This window comes from Microtus oregoni, unplaced genomic scaffold (genome assembly GCF_018167655.1).
Source record: "Microtus oregoni isolate MIOR12 unplaced genomic scaffold, Mior012 000087F_ref0000451, whole genome shotgun sequence".
NCBI lineage: Eukaryota > Metazoa > Chordata > Mammalia > Rodentia > Cricetidae > Microtus > Microtus oregoni.
The window spans coordinates 44,434-68,207 of NW_024544554.1; the positions used below are offsets into that span (position 1 = coordinate 44,434).

The window sequence follows — 23,774 nt, forward strand, 5'->3', positions numbered from 1 at the left end:
GTTTGCTTTTGGAGCCAGATGGAAGTGCTATTAAAATGCATATTGTGGCTGATCTAGAAAAGATGCTTGACTGGGGTGGAAGGAATGGCCAGAAACCTCTGTGCTGCGTCTTTAATCACACTACAACTCTGTGGGAGGTGTTCTTGCCACTCAGGCCACACTAGCCAATCAGACCCTTCAGATCACCTGCCAGTCAGAAGTCGTGCAGGGCTCTTCCGGGCTTCCGCATTCAGACCCGACTTTGCAGAGGAGCTGTTTTCAGAGGTTTCTCGTGCTGCGAAGTTGCTGTTGCAGGGAGATGATAAACTGAGAGCTTTGGCGAGCTGAGAACTAGAGCATGAGAACCATGGTGAGCGGGGGAATGCTGTCTCCCTATGGGAGGAGCAGAGGGTGAGGTGCGGGAGACAGCATGCTGCGTCCTCCCGGGATCCGTGTGGGAACCTGCCGCCAGATTCCCTGTGCTGTGAAGTCCCATGCGGTCCTTGTTAATTCGTAGACCTAGGGACAGAACTCTGAATAACTTTGCTTTGTGTTCTTAATCCGCTTAGAGAATTGGGAGCAGGGTGCTGTGTGTACAAACATCTTGTCAGCTTCAATATGCCAAACTCGGAGATGCCTAATTTCTCCGATATGTTCTCGATATTGAGCACTTTGCCTTTAACCTTACAAACAATCTCCATATATATTTAACCACGTGGACGGTATCAAGGCATCTCACCTGTTGGGTAGCGCAGCACTTCTAAGCTGCCACATAGAAGAGGTGAATTGCTGATGCAAACAATTTTCCAATGCCTTGGAAATAGTTCAGTCTCACAAAGTAGAATTAGCTGAGGGAGGACTGCCTCTACATCACCCAGAAGATAAATGTGTTTTAATCAGGGCTGTTAGAGGTTAGGATGCTAGGGTACACATTCTTCAACTGGATTGTCCAGATATTTGGCTCCAAATCATGACAAAGAAGCCACCACTGATTTAAAACCAGACACCAGGCACATCCCCATATCAAAAAACAAGCCTCTAACAAGCTTTTCAAGGTGGTTTTACAGGGTCACAACCAACGTTAAGGCCTGATGTGCCTTAAAGTTCCAGTTTTCTTTTTGAGAAAAGCACAGTTCTTCCTGATGGGCAATAGGACACCGGGTTACATATATTGAAATGCAAAAACATGGTTGTGTGAAGGAGTTACCTGACCAATCAAGGCTTTCATTTATGTTCTCAGTCAGAAAGGAGGGACATTCTTAGGTGACCTAGTAACTGTCTGGGACCTAAGCCTTGTGAGTTTCACTAAGAACCTGATGTATTGATAATAAAACAGAGCTCCTTCTCTAAAACCAGAAATATGCACTGGAGACTCATAATGATCTGGTGTCAAGGCCTTTGTGAAGCAGTTGCTTCAGATCTTGAGAACCCAACTCTTTTCACCATATTGAGCTATGGTTGTCAGCCCCAAGGCTACTCTGCACTTAGTAAAGTTCTTGAGATACCCTGTGTTCCCCTTTTGTAGAATTGTTTGAGTATTCTCCTCCTCAATTTGTTTGATAGTTTCTAGTGACTTCTGATAATTCTCCCATTTCCTTCCATTTCCCCCCTGGAAGTACACAAGATGCTATTCTTCTTTTTTTAATTTTTGTTTTATTTTTTAAGACAGGGTTTCTCTGTAGGACTGTCCTGACTATCCTGGAACTCACTCTGTAGACCAGGCTGTCCTGGAACTCAGAGTGCTCACATGGCTCTGCCTCCTGAGTCCTGAGATTAAAGGCGTGGTTCCCCACCACCCAGCAAGATGCTGTTTTTCTTAGGAAGCTTACTAGGCATCTGCAAGACCTCCTGACCCTAACTTTTTATCTTTTTTACGTTTTAATTTTCCTATCTTTCTCATCCTCTGTGACCTTCACCTCAGGGCCCTGTCATTGAAGGATGACCTGCTGATTCCTGTTACCAGTGTCATGAAGAAATTATCCTGAGAATATCTTTGCTCTGTAACTCTTCTATCTGCCTAAATGTCTAGCCTGGCAAGGTGCCTGTTTATATTTCAATTGTTCAAAGTGTAACCTGGAGCCTGAACCTAAAGGATACTTAAGGACAACAGCAAATGTGGAATCTGTCTAGCTGGCACCTCTTTGAGCACTAGCCAGAGATTGATGTCTACCATCATTAAAGAGGTTTTTCTTTATTAATCTCCAAGGTATGTGAAGTATTTGTCAATGGAAAGTCATATTAATTCTAGAACAGCTGCATTTCCATCCTGTTAAAAAAAATTGTTCCAGAGACAACTTCCCTTACATTGATTCAGGTGTCCTTGATCTGTTGCTGTCCAGGGCAATGACCTTGCTATCCTTGACATTATACTTTTAAAAATCTTTTAAAAAATGACTGTACCATCTCACAGTTTCAAAGTTATGTATTTGAGTCATGTAGTTGACTATCCAATGCAGACACAGGAAAAGGATTTGCATATGGAGCGTTCCTTCTGTCCTCAGACCACAATAGGAGGAATAGATTGTTGTGTACACTGCAGGGGACACAGCATAGGCAATCAGCTGTTGGAACCACCACTATGGAATAGGGTCCGACTATAGTAGTGAGAATGATTTGTAATTTCCCAGCATGTTGAACTTAATGTCATGTGAATGAACACAGACCAGATTGTGTGGGTATCCAGGTTGGAAAGTTTATATTGAGCCAATGAACATTGAATTTGCAATTAGGCCACTATCCTCTGCAGATATGATTGATTTTGCTTGACACAGTCATGTCAGCTCAGAGATTTGAGAAACAGGCCATTGACTGTAACTCCATGTGTCAGGTTACAGATCTCTGCAGCCAACATATGTATATGGGCAACATCAATCTATATCTTGTTAATAACATCCCGTCTCCTATAGAAAGGATTACCCTTTTTCAAAGTCTATATAGAAAGTTTTATTTAATCTTTAAAATGCAGTATTTTTATCATTTGAAAATCACTTATTGGTGTCATTTTCAGATATTTTCTTTTAAGTGTATTGCTGCTTTTGTCTTTATTTGTTTTTGTTCTCCAATGTTTCAAAGTCATTAAGAGATAAATTTCATTTCTCTCAAGTGAAGTTTACTGTTGATTTCTGTGTGGAGCGATGTCTCCTATAATTTATGCTTGCCTCATGGTGTGTTTTTAAGAATTATTTTGAACACCTAATTCTGCTTCTGTTGCCCAGTGCTGGGAAGACAGTCCTGCAATTACTTCCTGGTTTGGCCTTGACTTGTCAGTGAGAAAGAAAAATAGAGCAGTTAATGAGTGTCTGCTAATCTTTCTGGGTTTTATTGGGGACTTAGAAGCAGAGGGACCTGTGTAAGGGTGGAGCTCATTGACTAACTTGAAGCTAATGAAGACACAGTGTAGAAATGGAGAGGTTGGACTGAGGGTGAGAGCTTTCCTAATTCAACAGTAGTTGAGATTAGCTCTGTGGAAGAAGGTAGTCAATTGTAGATGCTCTATGAATGTCCTGATTGACCATTGTTTTCAGTCCACAGACCAGGACAATCAGAATCTGGGCAAGAGCCTGACCTTATCTTTAAACCTAATTGCTATATTTACAGTAGCTCATCCAAAATAGAAGGTCTGGGTAACATGTTGTGGCCCTTTTTAACAGAACTGTTCTTTTCTGGATTAAGACATTCATCTTTAGAGAAAATATAAGAGAAATCTTTACTTTTTTTTGTTTGTTTGTTTTTGTTTTTGTTTTTTGAGACAGGGTTTCTCTGTGGCTTTGGAGCCTGTCCTGGAATTAGCTCTGTAGACCAGGCTGGTCTCGAACTCATAGAGATCCGCCTGCCTCTGCCTCCCGAGTGCTGGGATTAAAGGTGTGCACCACCATAGCCCGGCTAAGAGAAATCTTTAATGTGCTCTAATACAAATCCCTAATCTCTGGAGTATATGGCCATAAAGTCTGTCTCAAGTTTTCAAAATAGTTTTTGAGATGACAGCTACATCATATTTACATTCTCCTTTCTGCCTCCAACCCCTAACATGACCACGAATTGTTTTCTAATTCATAGTCTGTTTTTCTTTAACAACAGTTACAAAATAACCACAGTTACACAGTAACAGTAGTTGCTTTATGAATGTGACCTGTGTTTGTCTGCACGATTTCCCATCTCTGAGGGAATGGGATGAATGCACTGGAAAGTGAGTGTGCAATGCAATGTGCACACAAAGGACCCTGTGCTTTGGATGAAGAATAGGATGTGCTATAGGGGAGTGGGAAAATGTGTTAAATACAAACTGTCTAAACTGGGGCCCTGTCTGCAAGGCTGGGAGGGCAGAACTGGAAGGATTGTGCTGTCTGAGTCATTTGATCTCTGATCCTCCTGTAGAGGAACTGCTAATATTGTGAGTCCCAGCTGGGTGGCCCTAGGTAGTGAGGGATTCTGGGAAGGGTTAGCAATCAAGAGTACTAGTGGCAGGCAGTTTGTGGGTTCTCTCCCTGATTCTCTTCTGCCTCTGCTATACGGAGCAGGAAGGAACCAGAAGCTATCACATAGTGAGTGTTGGGTGTTCAGAGCAGCTCTGGTGAACTGCCATTTCTGCTGGGACTTGTAAGGACCATGAGCAAGACTGTAGTTATGTTGGTCCATGTGGTTCATGCTGGCAGTGGTCCTTGTTGTCTGAGTCTCCTGTGTGTAGATTTAGTGGGAAAGGGAGACTCTGCAGGCCTGGAATGGAAGGAAATGATGCTGGTTGTATCTCTGTCCAGAGTATACATGGGCACTGCTTTTGTTGTGCAGTGGAAAGAGAGATTAGAAAACTGAAGGTCTTCATTCCAGAAGTTCTGAATATTGCATTACAATTTCAGGTTTGTGTTATAAAGATAACAAATAGTTTAGGAATTGGTAGAGCAATGCATGATTAGAATGCTTTTAACGTGATGCTACCACTAGCCACAATGGTGTGATCCAGTGAAGCTTAGTTCCAGGGCACAAAAGGAGTTTCTAATGTGCAGAGATTTCTTAGGTGTGCCTTGTGTTGGACAAGTAGATAGGCACAATCCACACCTTCTCATGGAGCAGGATGCAGATTTTAAATCGTTTTTCTAGGTTGTTTTGGGATGGGGCATCACTGGAACTACATTTAACTGAGGCCCAAGAAAGCACAAGGGTCTGGAGAGTCATAGCAAGAGATCTCTGCAAAGACAACATCTATATTATGATGCTTCTGTCTTTGGAAGACAGATCAGTAATCGGGGGTCAGAGACAACAGTTTAAGGGTCACTTTGTGATATCTTTCTGAAAGTTGTGAAGTGTATGTTTATTTAATTTCCGTACACATATAGTCAAAGATAGCTGGGCAACCTTGGATTATTGGTCAAGATCACACTTGTTCTTTTGTAAGTTTATTTTGGTCTTTTGATTAAATGTTGACTATATCTTCCTGCTTTTGTTCTGGTCTTTTTCTCTTTATCACCTTTATTCTTTCCCAAACATTGTACACGTTCTTGACTGATGTCTCTATGTGGCAAATAAAGAAGTCATGTTATTCTTTAATCCCAGCACTCGGGAGGCAGAGGCAGGCGGATCTCTGTGAGTTCGAGACCAGCCTGGTCTACAGAGCTAGTTCCAGGACAGGCTCCAAAACCACAGAGAAACCCTGTCTCGAAAAACCAAAAAAAAAAAAAAAAAAAAAGGAAGTCATATTATGTAAATCTGTGTACTATTTTTCCTGTAATCTAATTATTCAGTTTCTCGAAAATGATGGATCTTCGCTAATTTCATTTAGAAAATTCCTTACCTCATCAGGTCCTTAAGTTTTGGGTTTCTGGAAAGTTTCTGTGCAGAGACTGTTTTTTTTCCTCTTAGATGTACACATATGTAAGGCATTTTGTCTCATGCACAGACACTCTCAAAAAATAGCAATAACCTTGTTTTCAAAAGTGGTTGTGACTTATAAAGCAGTCAGAGTAAAGCAAGTTACTTTATATGTCAACTGATTCTTTAAAAATCTGTTCTCTTGAAATTTCTTTTAAAAAGTTTTCACTTCCTCACTGTGAGGCAGACTTAGAGGCAATCACCAATTGTAGGAAATGAAATGGTGTCTAAGTGATCCTAACAGACATCATTTTCTTTTTCATAAGAGAATGAGGTTCTTTTAGTCATCAAAACTATTTTCCACAAAGCAAAACATCCGAAGGCGTCAAGTGAATATTGCGAATTGTGGCGGAAGAGCCCTTCTCACCCAACCCCTTTTCTGTTATTGGTAAAGGAGAGAACTGGAGTGTACAGGATGAGTGATGGCCAGGGATTTCTTGGAGTTTGACTTTGACTAGAATCTTGTAGTTCTTGTTTGAGGGACCATAATGTATATTTGTAGATCTGTCTTTGAGTCTTGTTTAGTCAGTGTGCCACGTATGCTCTTGAGTTTATGAACTGTAATCTAATTATATCATTCATTTTTTTTTGAAAATGATGGACCTTCACCAATTTGTATTCAGAATATTTCTTCTCTTGTCAGTTCCTTAAGTTTTTGTTTTGAATAGTTTCTGTGGAGTGACAATTTTTCGTTTTCTCTTCTTGATCTTAGCTGCTTCCCTCTTTCCATTTTCTGGCATGTCTGTGTTTTTCAGTTGTTATCTTCGTGTTTAGGTCTTTGCTGCTTAAATGATTGACAAGAATAATACCTTGTCTTTTGTTCTCTAAAACCTTTCCATATAATACTGTCTCTGTGTGATAATTAGCCTCAGCTTCAACATGACAAAGCCTAGGGTCATCTGAGGAATTATCAATTGAGTGTGTGCTTAGATCAGAATGTCTGATTTCTGTCTGAAAGTGATTATGTTGATTGATGCTTGATGTTAGAAGAAGACTCTTCCACTGAGTTGGCAGTGTCTCTAAGCAAGTGGGCTTGGGCTGATTAAGGGGGCTAGCTGAGTACAAGACAGTGACAAAGCACAAGGGAAAACCAGGAAACAATGGTTCCAAATGTTTTGCCTCCAGTGATTAACTTGACTTCCTATCCTAAGCTCCCACAGTGGTGGATTCTGACTTAAGGGTAACAACCAGATAAACCTGTTCATTACCAGAGTTCCTTTTGGTTAGATCTTCTAATCAAAGCAACAACGAAGAAAGTTGGAACAAAAGTGGTACCTTTAAAGTGGTTTTGTTGCTGCAATGGATTTGGGAATATTGACTATGGAAGAAGTTTCAAGATAGCAGGACTTTAGATGGCAAAAGTCATAGAAAGCTCTACATGGCTTAATTGCCCGTTCTTGTAGGACCTGAAAGACGGGAATGTTGAGAGTAATGGCAGGCAGTGGACGTCAAGGTCATAGCATTTTAGTGGGCACAAGATGCTGTGGGGAACAAAGGAATTGGATTGGCCTATGTACCCTGAGAGACATGTGTCTTAGTTTTTTTTAGGCCAAAATCCATGGCTCCTGGGGCACACTGCCTTTCAGTTGCTGACATGGTGATGCACCACTCCCTTAGGCAGTGAGGCATTCAGGCTAATCTGTGTTTCTCTGAGTATTCCCTTAGTGGTCAAGGAAGTATGGAAGTTCAACAGTACACTTGGTCAATAATCCTGTATTCCTTGTATAGCTTGCGATCTTCACAATATCCTGGCAACTACACTGTAGTGATCCTGGAAATTTCTATTATCTTCTATTTCTGATAAAGATATAAAAAGTCTGATTACTCTCAATAGACAGTCCTAGCCTTGTCTTGCTGTGGCCTCTCCAGCCCAAGCCTGGCTTCATTCCTTGTGGTCCTATTAGGTGATCTGTCCTGGTAAGTAAGTGCAGGTGCTTAGAAGACTTCATAAAAAATAAAACTAGGGATCATTTGTGTGATATTTTCGCCCCAAACCTATCTTAATTTTTCCACGTCCCAAGAATAAAAACACTAGGTAGTTTCAGATGGCAATGCAATGGTTAAAAAGAGGCAGGGATTTTCGAGGGTCTTAGCATCATTAAAGGAATTGCTCTGCATTTAAAGCCTAGGAAGGTGCCCTAAGTCTAAGACTCTGTCTATGCCCCTAATTTATGGAAGGACTATGCAATGTAATTCCTTGTCTCAGGAGCAGCATCATACAGAACCTGCAGTAAATTTATTCCAAGGTTGGCAGGGTCCATCAGACCTTGGCAGGATTGAAAGACCCTCAGCAAGGACCTTTCCTCTCTGATGAAGACCCCAGAACCAGGAAACTCCGAGACCAGGCCACAGGATGCAATTAGCAAGAGGTTTATTGAGTAAACACAGGTACCTGAGGGCAGCAAGTCTTGCTTGGAGCAGTGGGTTTTTTTATAGGGTAGGGAAGCAGAAGTGCGGTTACAGAAGCGAGAAGCATAGTTACAGGGTTCTGATTGGGCAATTTGAATAAGGCTCGGTTTCAAACTGAGTACAGTTCTGTGGTTTCCAAGAAATCAGATATGCATGCTGACTCGGCCCATCTAGAGTACAAACTCTTCTTCTGGACCCCAAGCCCCTGCTGGCAGTCCAGATGGTCGACCATAGATATCCTGCCTGGCCCAACGCCCTTGCCCCTAAGTTGACCAACGCCCTTGTCTCTAAATTGAACTCCCCTGTCCTAGCTTTTAGTTATATTGCTCAAAAATTCAAGCTTTGCAAAATAGCGTTATTGCTGCTGCTAACTTAAAGCTGCTAGGTAGGGGTCTTTCACTGACTATAGGCATCCTGTTTCCCTAAGCAAACGGGATGTTCTCATGAGAGCCGGCTAGCTGCAGGTCCTGAGAGGGTCCTGAGGGTCTCAAGCGAACAGGACGTCCTCATGGGAGCAGGCCAGCTGCGGGTTCTGATGGGGGGGTGTCCAGAGGGTCTTTCAGGATCACCTACGTTTTGCTAATTTTGGAAATAAGAGAGATGCAAAATGTAAAGGTCACGGATTCTTCTTCTGTGGTGTGTTCATCTCAATTGTAGCCATATATGATTGGAGATTCAGAGCCCTAGGGACGAGACTGTGGGAGTTTATTGTGTTAAGTGTTGAAGATGAAGCTGGCTTACATTTGAGACCAGGATATTGAAATTTCCAAGCTATGAGACATCTGTCATGGAGGTCTGCATATGAGGAATAGAAGTAGCAATAGAGTAATATATATATGAGAAGTGGCAGGGGTTGTGTAATAGCTTGACCTTATTATGATAATAAACTTTGTTTGTAGTCAGAGATCAGAGCTAGCCATTAACTGAACAAAATATCATAGAGGTTTTGAGGACTGTGAACTGCTAAGAGACAGGAAGTAGACAGGTGGGGCTGGGAGAAGATCTTTCTCTCTTTACATGGAGGAGGTCGGAGTCACTGGTGGTGCTCCGCTGCTTCTCTGATCTCTCAGGCTCACACCCCCATATCTGACTTCTGATTTTTACTGATAAAGATTCATTAGATTAACACTTCATCAGCCATCTTAAAGTATAAGCTCAGTTAACAGAAAGGGGTAATTAAGGCCCGCAGAGATAGGTTACAGAATAGATTATTAACTTTTAAATTTTTAAATGCTAATAAAAAGGAAACAACAGCTGTGAAGAGACATTAGATAATAAAAAAAAAGCCCTGCTAAATTAAATCAAGCTGTTTGCTTTAAAGATATGTTGAACTCAGAATAAAAACCGAGCTATGTATTAAATTGGGGAATACAGTTATAGCGACCACTAAAATCGTTAAAGATTAGTTTCAAACATAAAAATCTCTTGAGTAAAAGGGACAGTAGCTCATCAAAGAGCATTGCCATGCAATCCTTACTAATTTGTGAGACTAACAGATGTTTTTCTTTTGATTAAATATAATTGCCAAAAATCTAAAAACCACTGGACAACAGAGACATCTGAAAAAAAAAAACCAACACATCATCCAAATAAAATGTCCCCCTCAAACAGAAAAAATTGGCCTAACAATCACTTATTATAGTCGTACTTATAGTCATGTTAGGTACATTTTCAAGGTGAAACAAAAAGACATTTTCTTTTTCTTTTAAAGACAGATTCCTCTGTGTTGCTCTGGCTTTCCTGGAACTCACTTTGTAGAATAGGTTGGCCTCTAACTCAGTGAGATATATCTGCCTCTGCTCTGTGAAAGTGCTGGGATTGAACGCATGCATCATCACAGCCTGGCAAAAATTTAATTTAAATAGACAGGTGGTGTCGTTTCTTCATTTTAAATGTTACCCGCTTTACCCTTTCTGTTTACTCAGGTAATATTATCTCCTTCTGAGTTCTCTGATGGAGCTAAAGACTCGATCGTTGTAATTATGCATGTTACCAAATTGAAAAAAAAAGAACTCAAAAAAACGTACCAGCGTCTGATTGCAATAAGAAAGGAATCCGAGAGAGCAATCTGTATCCAGCAGAGGGCACTCTTTCTCTCACAAGTTAAAAGGGATGCATTTGCCTTGCTGCACATCCTTCCAACTTCTGTCTTGTATCTCCTTCAACAGCACATTTTCTGTATTTTGTTCAAACATATCTTCCAGAGCAAGACGACAATGAAATTCGATAAAGGAGAAACTTGAAAGGAGGAAGCAGTAGACCTGGATTCACTGCTCTCTGCCAAAGGGCTACCCTGGGTACATTAGTCTCTCTAATCAAAATCATTTTTTTTATTATGACAAATTTTGTCTGGCCTTAGTGCATTTACCACAGTGTATTCTGTGCTAACCTTTGTCCAGGGTAATTACCCAGCCGGGAAGCCATTGTTAAATGTTTACTTTTGGACACCTGCGGGATGTCTGCTCTGAAGGCAGAAAGCCATTGTGAGAAGGTAACAGTTGCTGTCAGCTTCAATTTTCCCAAAATATGTTTAGGCTTACAATTTTACATGTTGGACTCTTCACTTCAGAACTTTCCCTACAGGTAGAGTAAATATGATTTTAACTGTTACATAAAAATAGAAGGAAGGTATATTTGTGGGGTACTATTCAATACATATATACATTGTATAAAGTTGAAATCAGGTTAAATATACATGTCTAGTTAACATGGATGACCTCTTTTGCATTTAAGTATTTACTTTTCTCAGTCTTTTTTTCATAATAAATGCTTTTAAGTCTACTTGTTTCTCGGGAATATTTTTTTCTGTGTTCCCTATATTTTTGTATTTAGCTCCTTTACTGTTCATTTTGATAGTTTATAATTTGTATTTTATTAACATATCATAAAATGCTTTCAGTAATTCTTATTATGAAATATTTTAAACAGCACCAATAAAAAAATAATAGTGAACCCTGTGTAAAAAAAAAAAATGAAGCAAACTTGATTTCAATGTGCTTAGACTGCTTTATTGGAACAGTGAGGGAGCCGAATCTTTCTATGGGATGAAAGTTGAGGAACTTTACAGGGGCTGGGACACCTATGAGAAAATTGTAGCTAATTGTGTGTGTGTGTGTGTGTGTGTGTGTGTGTGTGTGTGTGTGGTTTTACTTGGATCAATGTGAATTGTTTAGTTTTGATACCTGAGCATATTGTTTTTGCTAGTAGAACTAGAATGGTCAGGCTGCAATTTTTTATGGCTAGAAGCTGTTGTTCAGTACACGCTGACTTAATTCCTCCTTACTTGATACTATCACCCAACGCTAACATTCTCTCAGATAACGAAAGTTACCAAGTTTCTTTTTTTTAATTTTTTTAATTTATTAAAAATTTTATTAAAAATTTCCGCCTCCTCCCCTTTCCTTCCCCCAGTTACCAAGTTTCTTTCAACTATTTGTTTTCTTTGTCGTTGTTAAATTATCTTCAGGAGGGGTGGGCAACAATTCAGAGTCTAAGAGCACGTGCTCTATAAGTTAGAGGGCCTGAATCTGAATCTACAGCTCTCAGATGAAAATGTGGGTGTGAATGCACCTGCCTGGTACAGTGTGGTGGGCAGAGACAGGAAAACCCAGAAAACTTGGTGCCCAGGAAACCCAGCAGAAATGGTGAACTTCCAGTTCAGTAAAAGACCTTATAGCAAGTCAGTAAGGTCAAGAGTGATGGAAGAGAACGTCTTTATGTCTTTTTATGGCCTATGTGTGAACACACACACACACAGGGTTTTTTGTTTTTTTTGTTTTTGTTTTTTTTTTTTCGAGACAGGGTTTCTCTGTGGTTTTGGAGCCTGTCCTGGAACTAGCTCTTGTAGACCAGGCTGGTCTCGAACTCACAGAGATCCGCCTGCCTCTGCCTCCCGAGTGCTGGGATTAAAGGGCGTGCGCCACCACCTCCCGACTCACACACAGGGTTTTTAAGAAACAGTTGTAAAAGACTTTCTCTCCTGTATGTTCTTGTCCTTAAACAGTGAAGACACTATTTTCTGCAAAATACAAGAATATTAGTCATTGTAATTATCACATCTAATAGACTTTCAGACTATTTTACCAAGACTGTGATTGACTTATCTTATTCAAATTTGAATTAAATGCATGCCAGGCAAACACACTAATAGCTGTGCTGCATTTCAGCCTCTCGGATTTCAGACCTATTTCACTAGGTCATTTGTGTGTTTGAGGGGAAGGAGCTATTCAGATTTGAGAACAACCTGCAAGAATTTCTCATCTCCTTTTCTAGATGAGCTTCTGGGTTCAAACTCTAGTTGCCATGCTTGCTGAGCATTTCCTGTAGACTTCCCTTTCTTTACATTTTCTCCCCCTCTAGACAGGGTTTCTCTGTGTAACAGCTGTGGCTATTCTGAAACACACTTTGTAGATCATGCTGTCTGCCTCTGACTCCCAAGGGCTGGTATTAAAGGCATGTGCCACTACCACCTAGCTGATTTACTCTTGTTTAGCTACTGAAGCTTGGAATTGTTCTATTTTTAGTTTCTGACTCTTTGATATTAATCTGAGAAACTGCTAACCGTTTTGTTGCTATTGTCATTGTTTTTCTTTTGAGATATTGCCTCACTGGGAATCTCTGGCTGACTTGGAATTGGTATAAGACAAAGCTGATCTTGAAGACGTAATCTTTGATCATTATGCTGTGCAGGCACTGTATTATATACCCAAAGCACAATTTAAAAAGTGACCATATATTCGAGGCCAGCCTGGTCTACAAGAGCTAGTTCCAGGACAGGCACCAAAAACTACAGAGAAACCCTGTCTCGAAAATCAAAAAAAAAAAAAAAAAAAAAAAAAGAAGTGACCATATAAATAATGAGTAAAATCTGTAGATAATAGTATGGCCAGTGTTGCCTCTTGACCAAATCATATCCATATGGGTAACTTACAATTCCTATGTTCATGGGAATTATTTATGTAAGATAAAGAAGAGTCCAATGAAACCTGTTTTTAAAAGATACTGGAAATGAATTTGGAAGGATATTATATGACATTACAGAAATATCTATTTGTTTTTATTATGATGAATAATCAGAAGTTTAGTTGTGATAAAGGAAATTATAAGAATTATCTAGGCAGGGACTGGGCGGGGGTGGGGGCAGGGACACGGGGTGGCCGGAGCCCAGCGGGAACCAGATGCGGCTTGGGGCCAAGAGCGTGGCTTCGGGGGACCGATCTTTCCGCTTTAGTTACTTTTTATTTGTCTCATCTTTCAGACTTTGCACTTGACTATGCCCCGCAGCCAGCAAGCCTTCAGTATCCTCGCACAATGCCACTTCCTGCAGACAGCAAGGGCGCACGCTTCCAGACTGGAAGCAAGCGGAGCGATGAGCCGCTGTTCGTTGATCGTTTCAGAGAGATTTGGGAACAGAGGCGCAGGCTTCGGAAGTAGATCTCGCTCCCACTCCCAAGCCCCCCCCCCGCCCCCCAAAAGTGACGCTTCTTGGAGATGGCACACGCTTTGTGGTGAACCCCCAGATTTTCACTGCTCATCCCGAATGTTTGGACCAGGAAGAGAATATAACTTCTCAAGGGCCAAGGAAAAGAGGGAGTAGGAGGTTGCAGAAGGGTTCAGTGCCTTCCCCACAGTACTGGATTATTACAAAACTGACATCAGCAACTGTCCGGAAGGCATCTCTATTCCCAGATCTGAGAGACACGTGTGACTATCTCCGCATTAACTTTGACTTCAACACTATCCGCTGTCAAGATCTGAGGGCTTTACTCCATGAGCTGCCCAACGACGGTGCTCACAGGCAGTTTGATCACCACCTCGAGGAACTGATTCTGCCCATCACGGTGGGCTGTGCCAAGAAAGGGGAGCGAAAGTGCCACATTGTCGTGCTGACAGATGAGGATTCTGTGGACTGGGATGAAGACACCCCCTCCCCCCACTCATGGAGGAAGAGTATTCCCAAATTCTTTACAGCTCCAAGCTCTACAGATTCTTTCAGTACATTGAGAACCGAGATGTTGCTAAAACAGTGCTAAAGGACCGGAGCCTGAAGAACATTCGCATTGAAATTGAAGGGTATCCTACTTGTAAAGAAAAGATTAAGAGGAGACCTCGAGGGAGGTCTGAGGTGCAGCGCCCCTTTATCCAGATGTCCTGGGAAAAGGAGGAAGGGAAGAGTCGCCATGTGGCTTTTCAGTGTCTTCGCAGCAAGTCCCTTACCAATCTGGTGGCTGCCGGAGAGGACGGCTTGGAAGACCAGGAGCTAATAATGCATCATCCCCCGCAGGTGGAGGAACTTGACTGGCTAAATGCTCCACTCTCTCAGGCGGCTTCTAATGACTTCCAAGATGAGGGACTGCCCCTCTCCAGAGGGTCCGCCCCTTGCCAGAGCGCTTCTTCTCTGTGGGCGCCCCCAACCTGGCCTCCTGGTTTCTCACCCCACTCCTCCTATCTGTTTCCATCCCCTCTCCGTCACTATTGTGCCCCTTCTCAGTCTGTCTCTGGCCGTGTGAAGAGCTTTCTGGTAATCAGACGACCAGTTTAGCCGGCCCTGGTAAACAGACGTTGGGTCTCTTGCTGTTGGTTGAGTCTTGTCCAACTGCGGGAGAGGAAGTGGACTCCTGTCGCCTCACGGTTGACACAAGAAGCCCACATCTTTACACCCAGTGGGTGGGTTTTTTGCCTCCGACAAATTGCTTAACAGCAAAAGGACTAAAGGCCAGAGACAGTCTGTGTGCTAAGGCAAGTGTCCTCTGCCGAGGAGGTGTGCCAGGGTGGATGAAAGGCAGTTCCTGGGTGCTGTAGCCACGTGCCATCCGGCTAGAATGTCTGAAAGGAGTCCCCGGAGCTCAGACTCAGCACTGCTCTTCATCAACACAGGAACAGTCCGACACAGGACACAGGTCTGCAGCAGGAGATCAGTGACCAGCCGTGTTAGTGCAGCCTTTGGCCTAGGGGAGTCAGAGCCCAAACTGACGCTTCGTTTGGGGAGAAAAAAAAACCTTTTAGGTGGCAGAATGGCTCCAGGCCGGGCCTGCGGACTGCACCCAGGGACAGCGTGGTGCTGTGGATATGGCAGGAGATGTGGTGCCTTGAAGGTGAGAAGAGATTTGCTTGGTACCTTCCTGTGAGCGCCAGGGAGGACTGCGCTGAGCTCAATAGAATCATCAGCTGTGCAGACCCTGCCCGCGTTCTCGCACCAATATATTCACCTTTCTTTCTTTCTTTCTTTCTCTCTCTCTCTTCTTTCCTTCCTTTTTCTTTCTTCCTTCCTTTCTTTTTTCTTTCTTCCCTCCTTCCTTTCTTTTTTCTTTCTTTCTTCCTTTCTCCTTTTTTTCTTTCTTTCTCTTTCTCTCTTTTCCTTCCTTTTTTCTTCCCTCCTTTCTTTTTCTTTCTTTCTTCCTTCCTCTTTCTTTCTTTCTTTCTTTCCTTCTTCCTTCCTTCCTTTCTTTTTCTTTCTTTCTTTCTTTCCTTCTTCCTTCCTTCCTTTCTTTTTCTTTCTTTCTTCCCTTCTTCCTTTCTTTTTTCTTTCTTCTTACTTTCTTTTTTTAAATAGCCCATTAGCTGCTCAAACATGGTGAGAAAATGATACTACTGTCCTCCCCAGGGTCAGGTCCAGGCCTTGCCTGTTGGTTTGATCTGTTCACTCTTACATGTGTGGTATATGGCAGTCCATATCACTCCTCAGCTTCTTCCTCTGACATTTCCTCGGTTGTGTGCAGAGTCAAGCCAGACAGCAGTATCTGGGATTACCTTACTTTGTGGTAGAAGTTGACCTTTGAGTCGGTCCTCCACCCTGGACATTTTTCCATCATAAGTGCTACATGTAAGCTGTTTGCTTCAAGTTCCTTAAAGAACATGGTTAGTGGCCGGGCGGTGGTGGCGCACGCCTTTAATCCCAGCACTCGGGAGGCAGAGGCAGGCGGATCTCTGTGAGTTCGAGACCAGCCTGGTCTACAAGAGCTAGTTCCAGGACAGGCTCCAAAGCCACAGAGAAACCCTGTCTCAAAAAACCAAAAAAAAAAAAAAAAAAAGAACATGGTTAGTTCCTTGAAGTCTGTCTGTTTCCATTAAGTACTGTATAGTATACTACTTGATGGCGGTAAATTCAGGTTTGGGAAATCCCTCTTTCCAGAACTGAAGAACAAGAATGTTCTTAAAAGGGTGTGTTCGTTTTGTGGCAGCATCACAGTCAGAGTTGGTGTGAGATCTTTCTTGCTCAGAAAAGGACTGAAGGGCAACTAAGCAGCCCTGGGTTTTGTGGTGACCGTTGGTGTCTTGGTGAGGCTCAAGGCCAGCATCCAGAATACAGGTTAAGGTTATCTGTCCAGAAGTTACATGTGGGAAGCTGATGGGCTTGTATTTGAGGTCAGGTCTGGCCTTGACTTCGTTGGTGCAACATGTTTGTCCACTCACAGTGACCAGTCCAGGCCCCTGTTCAATGGTGCTTGCTTTGTGCTAACTGATGGCCACTGGAGTATGACTGTTTGCTTGTGTGGTGTTGAGGTGTGACCAGTCCTTTCTTCGTCCTTTGGAGTTGCTTCACTGCCTTCAGCCTTTGATGAACTAGGTCTTTGATGAACTACCCCATTCCCCAAATAAGTTACCATGCTGTGGCTGCAACTCATGGGATTTGAGTAGGAAGCGGTCTGAAGGCTGGCCAGTGCCTTGGGACGTTGGTGACTAAAGGAAAGCCTGGGAGAGAGGCCTTGGGGAGAGGAGGCTCCTTTTGCACCCTCAGCCCCACCCTTCCCTAAATTTCAATGTCATTTGTAGTTAGTTGTCTCCCGTCAGCCTTGCCTGCTGTTCCAAAGTTGGGACATTCTTTAGTGCTCCCTGCAGGACTAAGGACTGAGTTACTGTCTTTGGAATTGGTTATTGGCTTTATGAGTGAGAGGACTGTACCAATAAAAAAAAATGGATTTTGAGCTCATGTGTCTCTTGCAAGTGCCTGAATAAGCAGGCCGGGTTGTGTGCACAGAAACAGCTTCATGAGAAAAATGACTTTACCTAGAGTCTCAGAGCATCTTAGCAAGATTACCTACACCCAAGCCTTGACTGTTCAGTGTCCTTGTATGCTGTGTAATTGATGATAAACCCCAGCCAGTAAGGCCCTGGAGAACAGAGACATAGCATTACTTGGTGGAGAAAGGTGACGGCAAAAGTTGAAGATTGAAGTGACTGGGTACAGTAGCGAAAGTTACTTTACCCAGCCCCTTGGGAAAGCGAACAGGCCTGAGGATAGCTGTGGGGGCAGCACAGGAAGAGGGGCATCCTCAGAGTCAGGGTGTGCGTCTTCGGGAGAATGAATGTTCAGAGCACAGACTTCAGCTCAAACTGTGTGCTTGAGTTTGAGCTGGGCGATTTCTGAGATGGACGCAGGGAGCACAGTGCACAGCTGAGCACCGCCACCTCCCTAGGGGACAGAGCCACTTTTGTGTCTGGATGGGGTCATTTCTGGACAACTATTTTCTCCAAATGGCAAAATGCTTGTAGGTTTTGCCTCTTACTTTGTATTTACTTTTGAAGTTGCACTTGTTCGGCTACCAGTGTTTACGGTATCCTGTATGTGGGATGCTTCGTGTTTTTATTTGTAAAAGAAAGGAAGGAAGGAAGGAAGGAGAGAGAGAGAGAGAGAGAAAGAAAGAAGAAAGGAAGAATTGTCTAGGCAAAGAAATTCAAGAAGAATTGAGTGGATGGGGGAGAGAATTGTTTAATGAAAGGGGATCGAGGTTGGTTTTTTCACTGATGAAACATTGGAACTGAGGGAATGGGGAAAGACCCCTCATAAATAAAGTGTATAAGGAAGAATGAGCTCTAGTCTTAACTAAAGTGATTTAATATGGGTGGAGTGAAAAACACTGATGAAAAATCAAAGATCCATCTGCTCTTGTTGTGCTAGGAAAGTGAAGAACGGAGAGGCTGTATTTGGGGCCCTGTCCATTCCAGGCTGTCTGCTCATGCAGATGGGTTTAAGCGGTTGGGATGATCATATGTGAGTTCTGACTATAGTGGCACATAGGGGGACATGCGAGTGATGCAGATCTCCTTAGGTAAATGAACATCTAATCATATTCATCCTCTCAAGGGAAAGGAGTTTGGCGTTTTCATTCCCTGTTCTGATTACCCTGGGATTCCGAAGAGACCCTTCAGAATAAGGGCCCCGTTTTTCATGCAAGTATTCCTGAGTATTTCTGATCGTACTGTCTCAGTACTAAGGCATACTGCAGTCCTTCCCTTTGGGAGGTGCCACCGTGTCTTTATTCCAATACCTAGAGTGACTCATATGTCAGCAATGAAAAGATGATCCCATGTAGGAGCTGCTGCTGCTGCCATCATGATTTCTGCGCCGGGCAGAGAACCGAGTCTGTAACCGTCAGCTGATCTTCTCACATGTGGGAAGCTCATAAGCTGGCCTGCAGTCCAGGGTTTCAGCTTGCACCGAGCTGATGATTGAATTCTGATTGTCACTTAGGGTTTTCTGCTAACATTGGAAGAAAGGATCCACAGAAGAAGGACCTCCAGGAATTGGTTTTTCCCTTGCAGGAATCCAACAGGATCTACTGTATTATTATGGCAAAGATCTCTTAACTAAAACATGAAACCTTGATGTCAGTTGTCACTCCTTTTTGCTAGGTATGAAGCTTTTCAAATGGATTTCTAAAATCCATTGGACATTTAGGACACAGCACGTTTGTGTCACATAGCCCTTCACAGCTGTCCCTGCAAGCACCTATACCAGAGGGGTACATTTGTTATAATCAGTCAGACTCCATCAACACCATCCAGCACTAAAGTCTATGGTACACACTGTAGCTCGCTCTCAGGGCTGTAAGTCCTCTGGGATGGGATAAACATTGTAGCATGAATTCAGCATTACAGTATTACACAGAGTAGTTATAGTATCCTAAAGATTCCCTATGCTATTTGTCCTGCAGTCCCCACTTTTTCCCACTTAACCACTAGCCCTTTTGCTATCTGTAGTGTTGCCTCTTCAGACTGTCTGTTATGATTTGGATATCAAGTATTGACTGCAAAGACTCGTGCTGAAGGCTTGGTATACACTATTGAGTAGCTGGTTGTAGGAGGAGGCCGCTTGTTTGTTCCCAACTGTTCAGCCCCAAAATAATCACACAGAAACTATATTATTTAAATCACTGCTTAGCACATTAGCTCTAGCTTCTTATTGGCTAACTCTTACATCTGAATTTAACCCATTTCTAGTAATCTATGTATTGCAATGTGGCTGTGGCCTACCGGGTTAAGTTACTTTTATCATTGCCGCAACAAAGCACCTAACAAAAGCAACTTAATGGGAAGGGTTTCTTTTGGCTCACAGCTCAAGGGCACAGATGTTGGCAGACAATTCATGAAGGCAGAAGCTTGGGCTGCATCCAGGAAGTTAAAACAGATGAATCTTGATGATCAGCCTGCTGCCTCATTTTTATTCCGTTCGGGAATCAGCCTCTGAAATGATCCCATCCATACTGGGGTTAGCGTATGTAGACTTACCTCATTTAACCTGATCTAGAAACATCCTTCAAAGACTTGTCTCCTAGGTGATTCTAAATCCTAGCAAGCTAACAGTCAGGATTAACCACCACAGCAGACAGGCTCCTCTGCACGCTGTCTCTGATGTAAGACAAGTGAACCCTTTGTGAAGCTGCTGGCTCTGTTGATTGAGCAACTTGGAAACGTAAAGAATTATATTTTTATAATATATAGCCCTTGCCCAATGTCTAACAGGTCTTCTGGGAGGTTAATTTGATTTACATTTACAAAGTCCCTCAGAGGTGAGTTCTTTTTTTTTTAATTTATTTATTTATTAAGGATTTCTGCCTCCTCCCCGCCACCGCCTCCCATTTCCCTCCCCCTCCCCTGATCAAGTCCCCCTCCCTCATCTGCTCGAAGAGCAATCAGGGTTCCCTGACCTGTGGTAAGCCCAAGGACCGCCCACCTCTATCCAGGTCTAGTAAGGTGAGCATCCAAACTGCCTAGGCTCCCCCAAAGCCAGTACGTGCAGTAGGAACAAAAACCCACTGCCATTGTTCTTGAGTTCTCAGTATTCCTCATTGTCCGCTATGTTCAGCTAGTCCAGATTTATCCCATGCTTTTTCAGACCCAGGCTAGCTGACCTTGGTGAGTTCCCAATAGAACATCCCCATTGTCTCAGTGTGTGGGTGCACCCCTTGCGGTCCTGAGTTCCTTGCTTGTGCTCCCTCTCCTTCTGCTCCTGATTTGGACCTTGAGATTTCTGTCTGGTTCTCCAATGTGGGTCTCTGTCTTTATCTCCTTTCATCGCCTGATGAAGGTTAATATTCAGGAGGATGCGTATGTGTTTGTCTTTGGATTCACCTTCTTATTTAGCTTCTCTAGGAACATGAATTATAAGCTCAATGTCCTTTATTTATGTCTAGAAACCAAATATGAGTGAGTACATCCCATGTTCCTCTTTTGGGGTCTGGCTTACCTCACTCAGGATAGTGTTTTCTATTTCCATCCATTTGTATGCAAAATTCAAGAAGTCCTTGTTTTTTACTGCTGAGTAATACTCTAATATGTATATATTCCATACTTTCTTCATCCATTCTTCCGTTGAAGGGCATCTAGGTTGTTTCCAGGTTCTGGCTATTACAAACAATGCTGCTATGAGCATAGTTGAGCATATACTTTTGTTGTATGTTAGGGCCTCTCTTGTGTATATTCCCAAGAGTGGTATTGCTGGATCCAGGGGTAGGTTGATCCCAAATTTCCTGAGAAACCGCCACACTGCTTTCCAGAGTGGTTGCACAAGTTTGCATTCCCACCAGCAATGGATGAGTGTACCCCTTTCTCCACAGCCTCTCCAGCAAAGGCTATCCTTGGTGTTTTTTATTTTAGCCATTCTGACAGGTGTAAGATGGTATCTTAAAGTTGTCTTGATTTGCATTTCCCTGATCGCTAAGGAAGTTGAGCATGACCTTAAGTGTCTTTTGGCCATTTGAAGTTCTTCTGTTGAGAATTCTCTGTTCAGCTCAGTGCCCCATTTTATAATTGGGTTGATTAGCCTTTTACGGTCTAGTTTCTTGAGTTCTTTATATATTTTGGAGATCAGACCTTTGTCAGTTGCGGAGTTGGTGAAGATCTTCTCCCAGTAAGTGGGTTGCCTTTTTGTCTTAGTGACAGTGTCCTTTGCTTTACAGAAGCTTCTCAGTCTCAGGAGGTCCCATTTATTCAATGATGCCCTTTTGTCTGTGCTGCTGGGGTTATACGTAGGAAGTGGTCTCCTGTGCCCATGTGCTGTAGAGTACTTCCCACTTTCAGAGGTGAGTTCTGATTGCCAATAGCAGTAAGCAATTGGAAATTTTTTTTAAATATTTATTTATTTATTATGTGTACAGCATTCTTTCCATGTGTGTCCGCAAGCCAGAAGGGGGCGCCAGATCTCATTATAGATGGCCATGTGGTTGCAGGGAATTGAACTCAGGACCTTTGGAAGAGCAGTCAGTGCTCTTAACCACTGAGCCATCTCCAGCCCCCAGCAATTGGAAATTTATACTGAAATTACCTTTTTTATTTATCTCTCTGTTCCCAGCCCCACTAATTAACTAAGCCTTGAGAGAAGCTCAGAATAGCACAGTGAGGCAAGGAAAAACATCCAAAATGCAACCACACAGATGTGATCACTATTAACATTTTGATTGCCATTTATTCATATATGGGATCTCACTACAAATAAGTTGTAAAACTATAGCCCTGCAGCTCAGCTGTTCAGCAGTTGGATGTAAAGAGTCCATCATCTCTGTACCCAGGCTTACACTTTGTCTAAGATAGAGAAGAAAAAGGAGAGAAAAGCCCAGAGGTAATTCACTTCAGCGCACTTTGGAGATATACTAAAGGCATTGAGGTCTCTGATAGAAGAAAGAGATAGTGCCTTAGAGACTGATTTGTCTGAGGTTTCAAAGTCAGAGCATGGAAGACAAATCTTCCAAAGGGCAGAGGCTTTCTCAGTTCTTTTTAAAGCCAAGAATGATATTTAAATAACTCAACACATCCATCCAAGATCGGAAGTTTAATCTCTCCAACGGAATCTACTCTAGAAGGGGGAAAGAATGGAAGGCATGTCACACCATGGAACATTCCTGAATAGTTCCACCAGGTAAACACATTTTTTCCTAATAGAATTCTGCTGGGAAAATAATTATCTTTCTGAACAGTGATCAAGAGCTGTGGCTAAAATCAGAGTCTGATCAGTTCTAGTTAAGTCTTATAAAAAGCTGTGCTTCCAAGCTTAGGTGATATCATGGAAACAAAGATGATGCTTGTCCCTATCAGAGTTGTGGGCAGTCTGTGCTCCCAAGTTCATCAAAAAGTGGCTTTAATAGAAAATCATTCTTTTCTTGTGGACTTATATATGTAGTTTAGAGAGTAGATACTTGTAGTTATCTCTATTTTAGCTTTTTGTAACAGGTCTAACAGAAAAGCAATTTGAGTTAAGTATGCTTCTTTTTTGTTTGTTTGGATTTTTGTTTGTTTGTTTTTAAATATGTATTTATTTATTATGTATACAATATTCTGTCTGTGCGTATGCCTGCAGGCCAGAAGAAGGTACCAGACCCCATTACAGATGGTTGTGAGCCACCATGTGGTTGCTGGGAATTGAACTCAGGACCTTTGGAAGAGCAGGTAATGCTCTTAACCTCTGAGTCATCTCTCTAAGCCCTGAAACTAACTCTTGTAGACCAGGCTGGCCTCGAACTCACAGAGATCTGCCTGCCTCTGCCTCCCAAGTGCTGGGATTAAAGGTGGGCGCCACCACCGCCCGGCTAAGTATGCTTCTTTTACAGTCTCAAATACAAGTCACTAGGAAGAGCTATTAGCAGAATGCTAAGTCTATTTGGCCCTACATGTGCTTGGTTCAGATTAAGTCAGAAACCTGCAGTTTGTTATAAAATGTAAGACTGAAAAAATGTTACTATCCATCTCAGCCTTATTTTGAAATCCTTTTAAATATTAAAAATTATTACGATTATATATACACAACTCTGTGTGTGTATACGAGCTTTCATGTGGATGCATGAACACACAAGTGTGTTTATCGCAGCATACATGTCAAAGATAACTTCAAGGAGTGAGTACTCTCCTTCTGTTATGGATTTCAGGGATCAAATTCAGGTCATCAGCATCCTTCAGGATGTACTTCTATGTGCTGTACCATCTTGTTGGTCCTTGATTAAAAAAAAAAATCTGTCAGAATTTCTCATTTCAAACTGTTTTCCAAGCATGGCATCCTTCTTGTAATTGACTCTTGGGCTTACAGTTCAATCCCAGAGCATGTTTGGCTATTAGGATGATGTATAACCTGTTGATTGCCAAATGTGATTTGCACACAACTAAAGCTGAATTTTACTAGTTAATTTTGCCAATGTAATTTTACTAATAAAATTACAACAAAGTATTTTCCCCTAGTGGATGCCTGTTTTGAGAACTAGAATGACCCATACTCACAAATCAGAAGAATTCATATTGTAAAAATTGCCATCCTACCA

At 42.3% G+C, this 23,774-nt stretch overlaps 1 protein-coding gene and 1 pseudogene across 1 annotated transcript in view; both read left to right on the top strand.

The window, feature by feature from the left end:
* Window positions 1–235: 235 nt before the first annotated feature.
* On the top strand, window positions 236–14,791 carry LOC121442180 (annotated as a pseudogene).
* Window positions 14,594–23,774, top strand: part of LOC121442188 (protein-lysine methyltransferase METTL21C-like) — a 28,027-nt gene continuing 18,846 nt past the window's right edge. Inside the window, exon 1 of the mRNA XM_041643630.1 lies at window positions 14,594–15,344. Coding sequence (XP_041499564.1) covers window positions 15,072–15,344 — 273 coding nt within the window. The 5' untranslated portion in view covers window positions 14,594–15,071. The remainder of the gene's footprint in view (window positions 15,345–23,774) is intronic.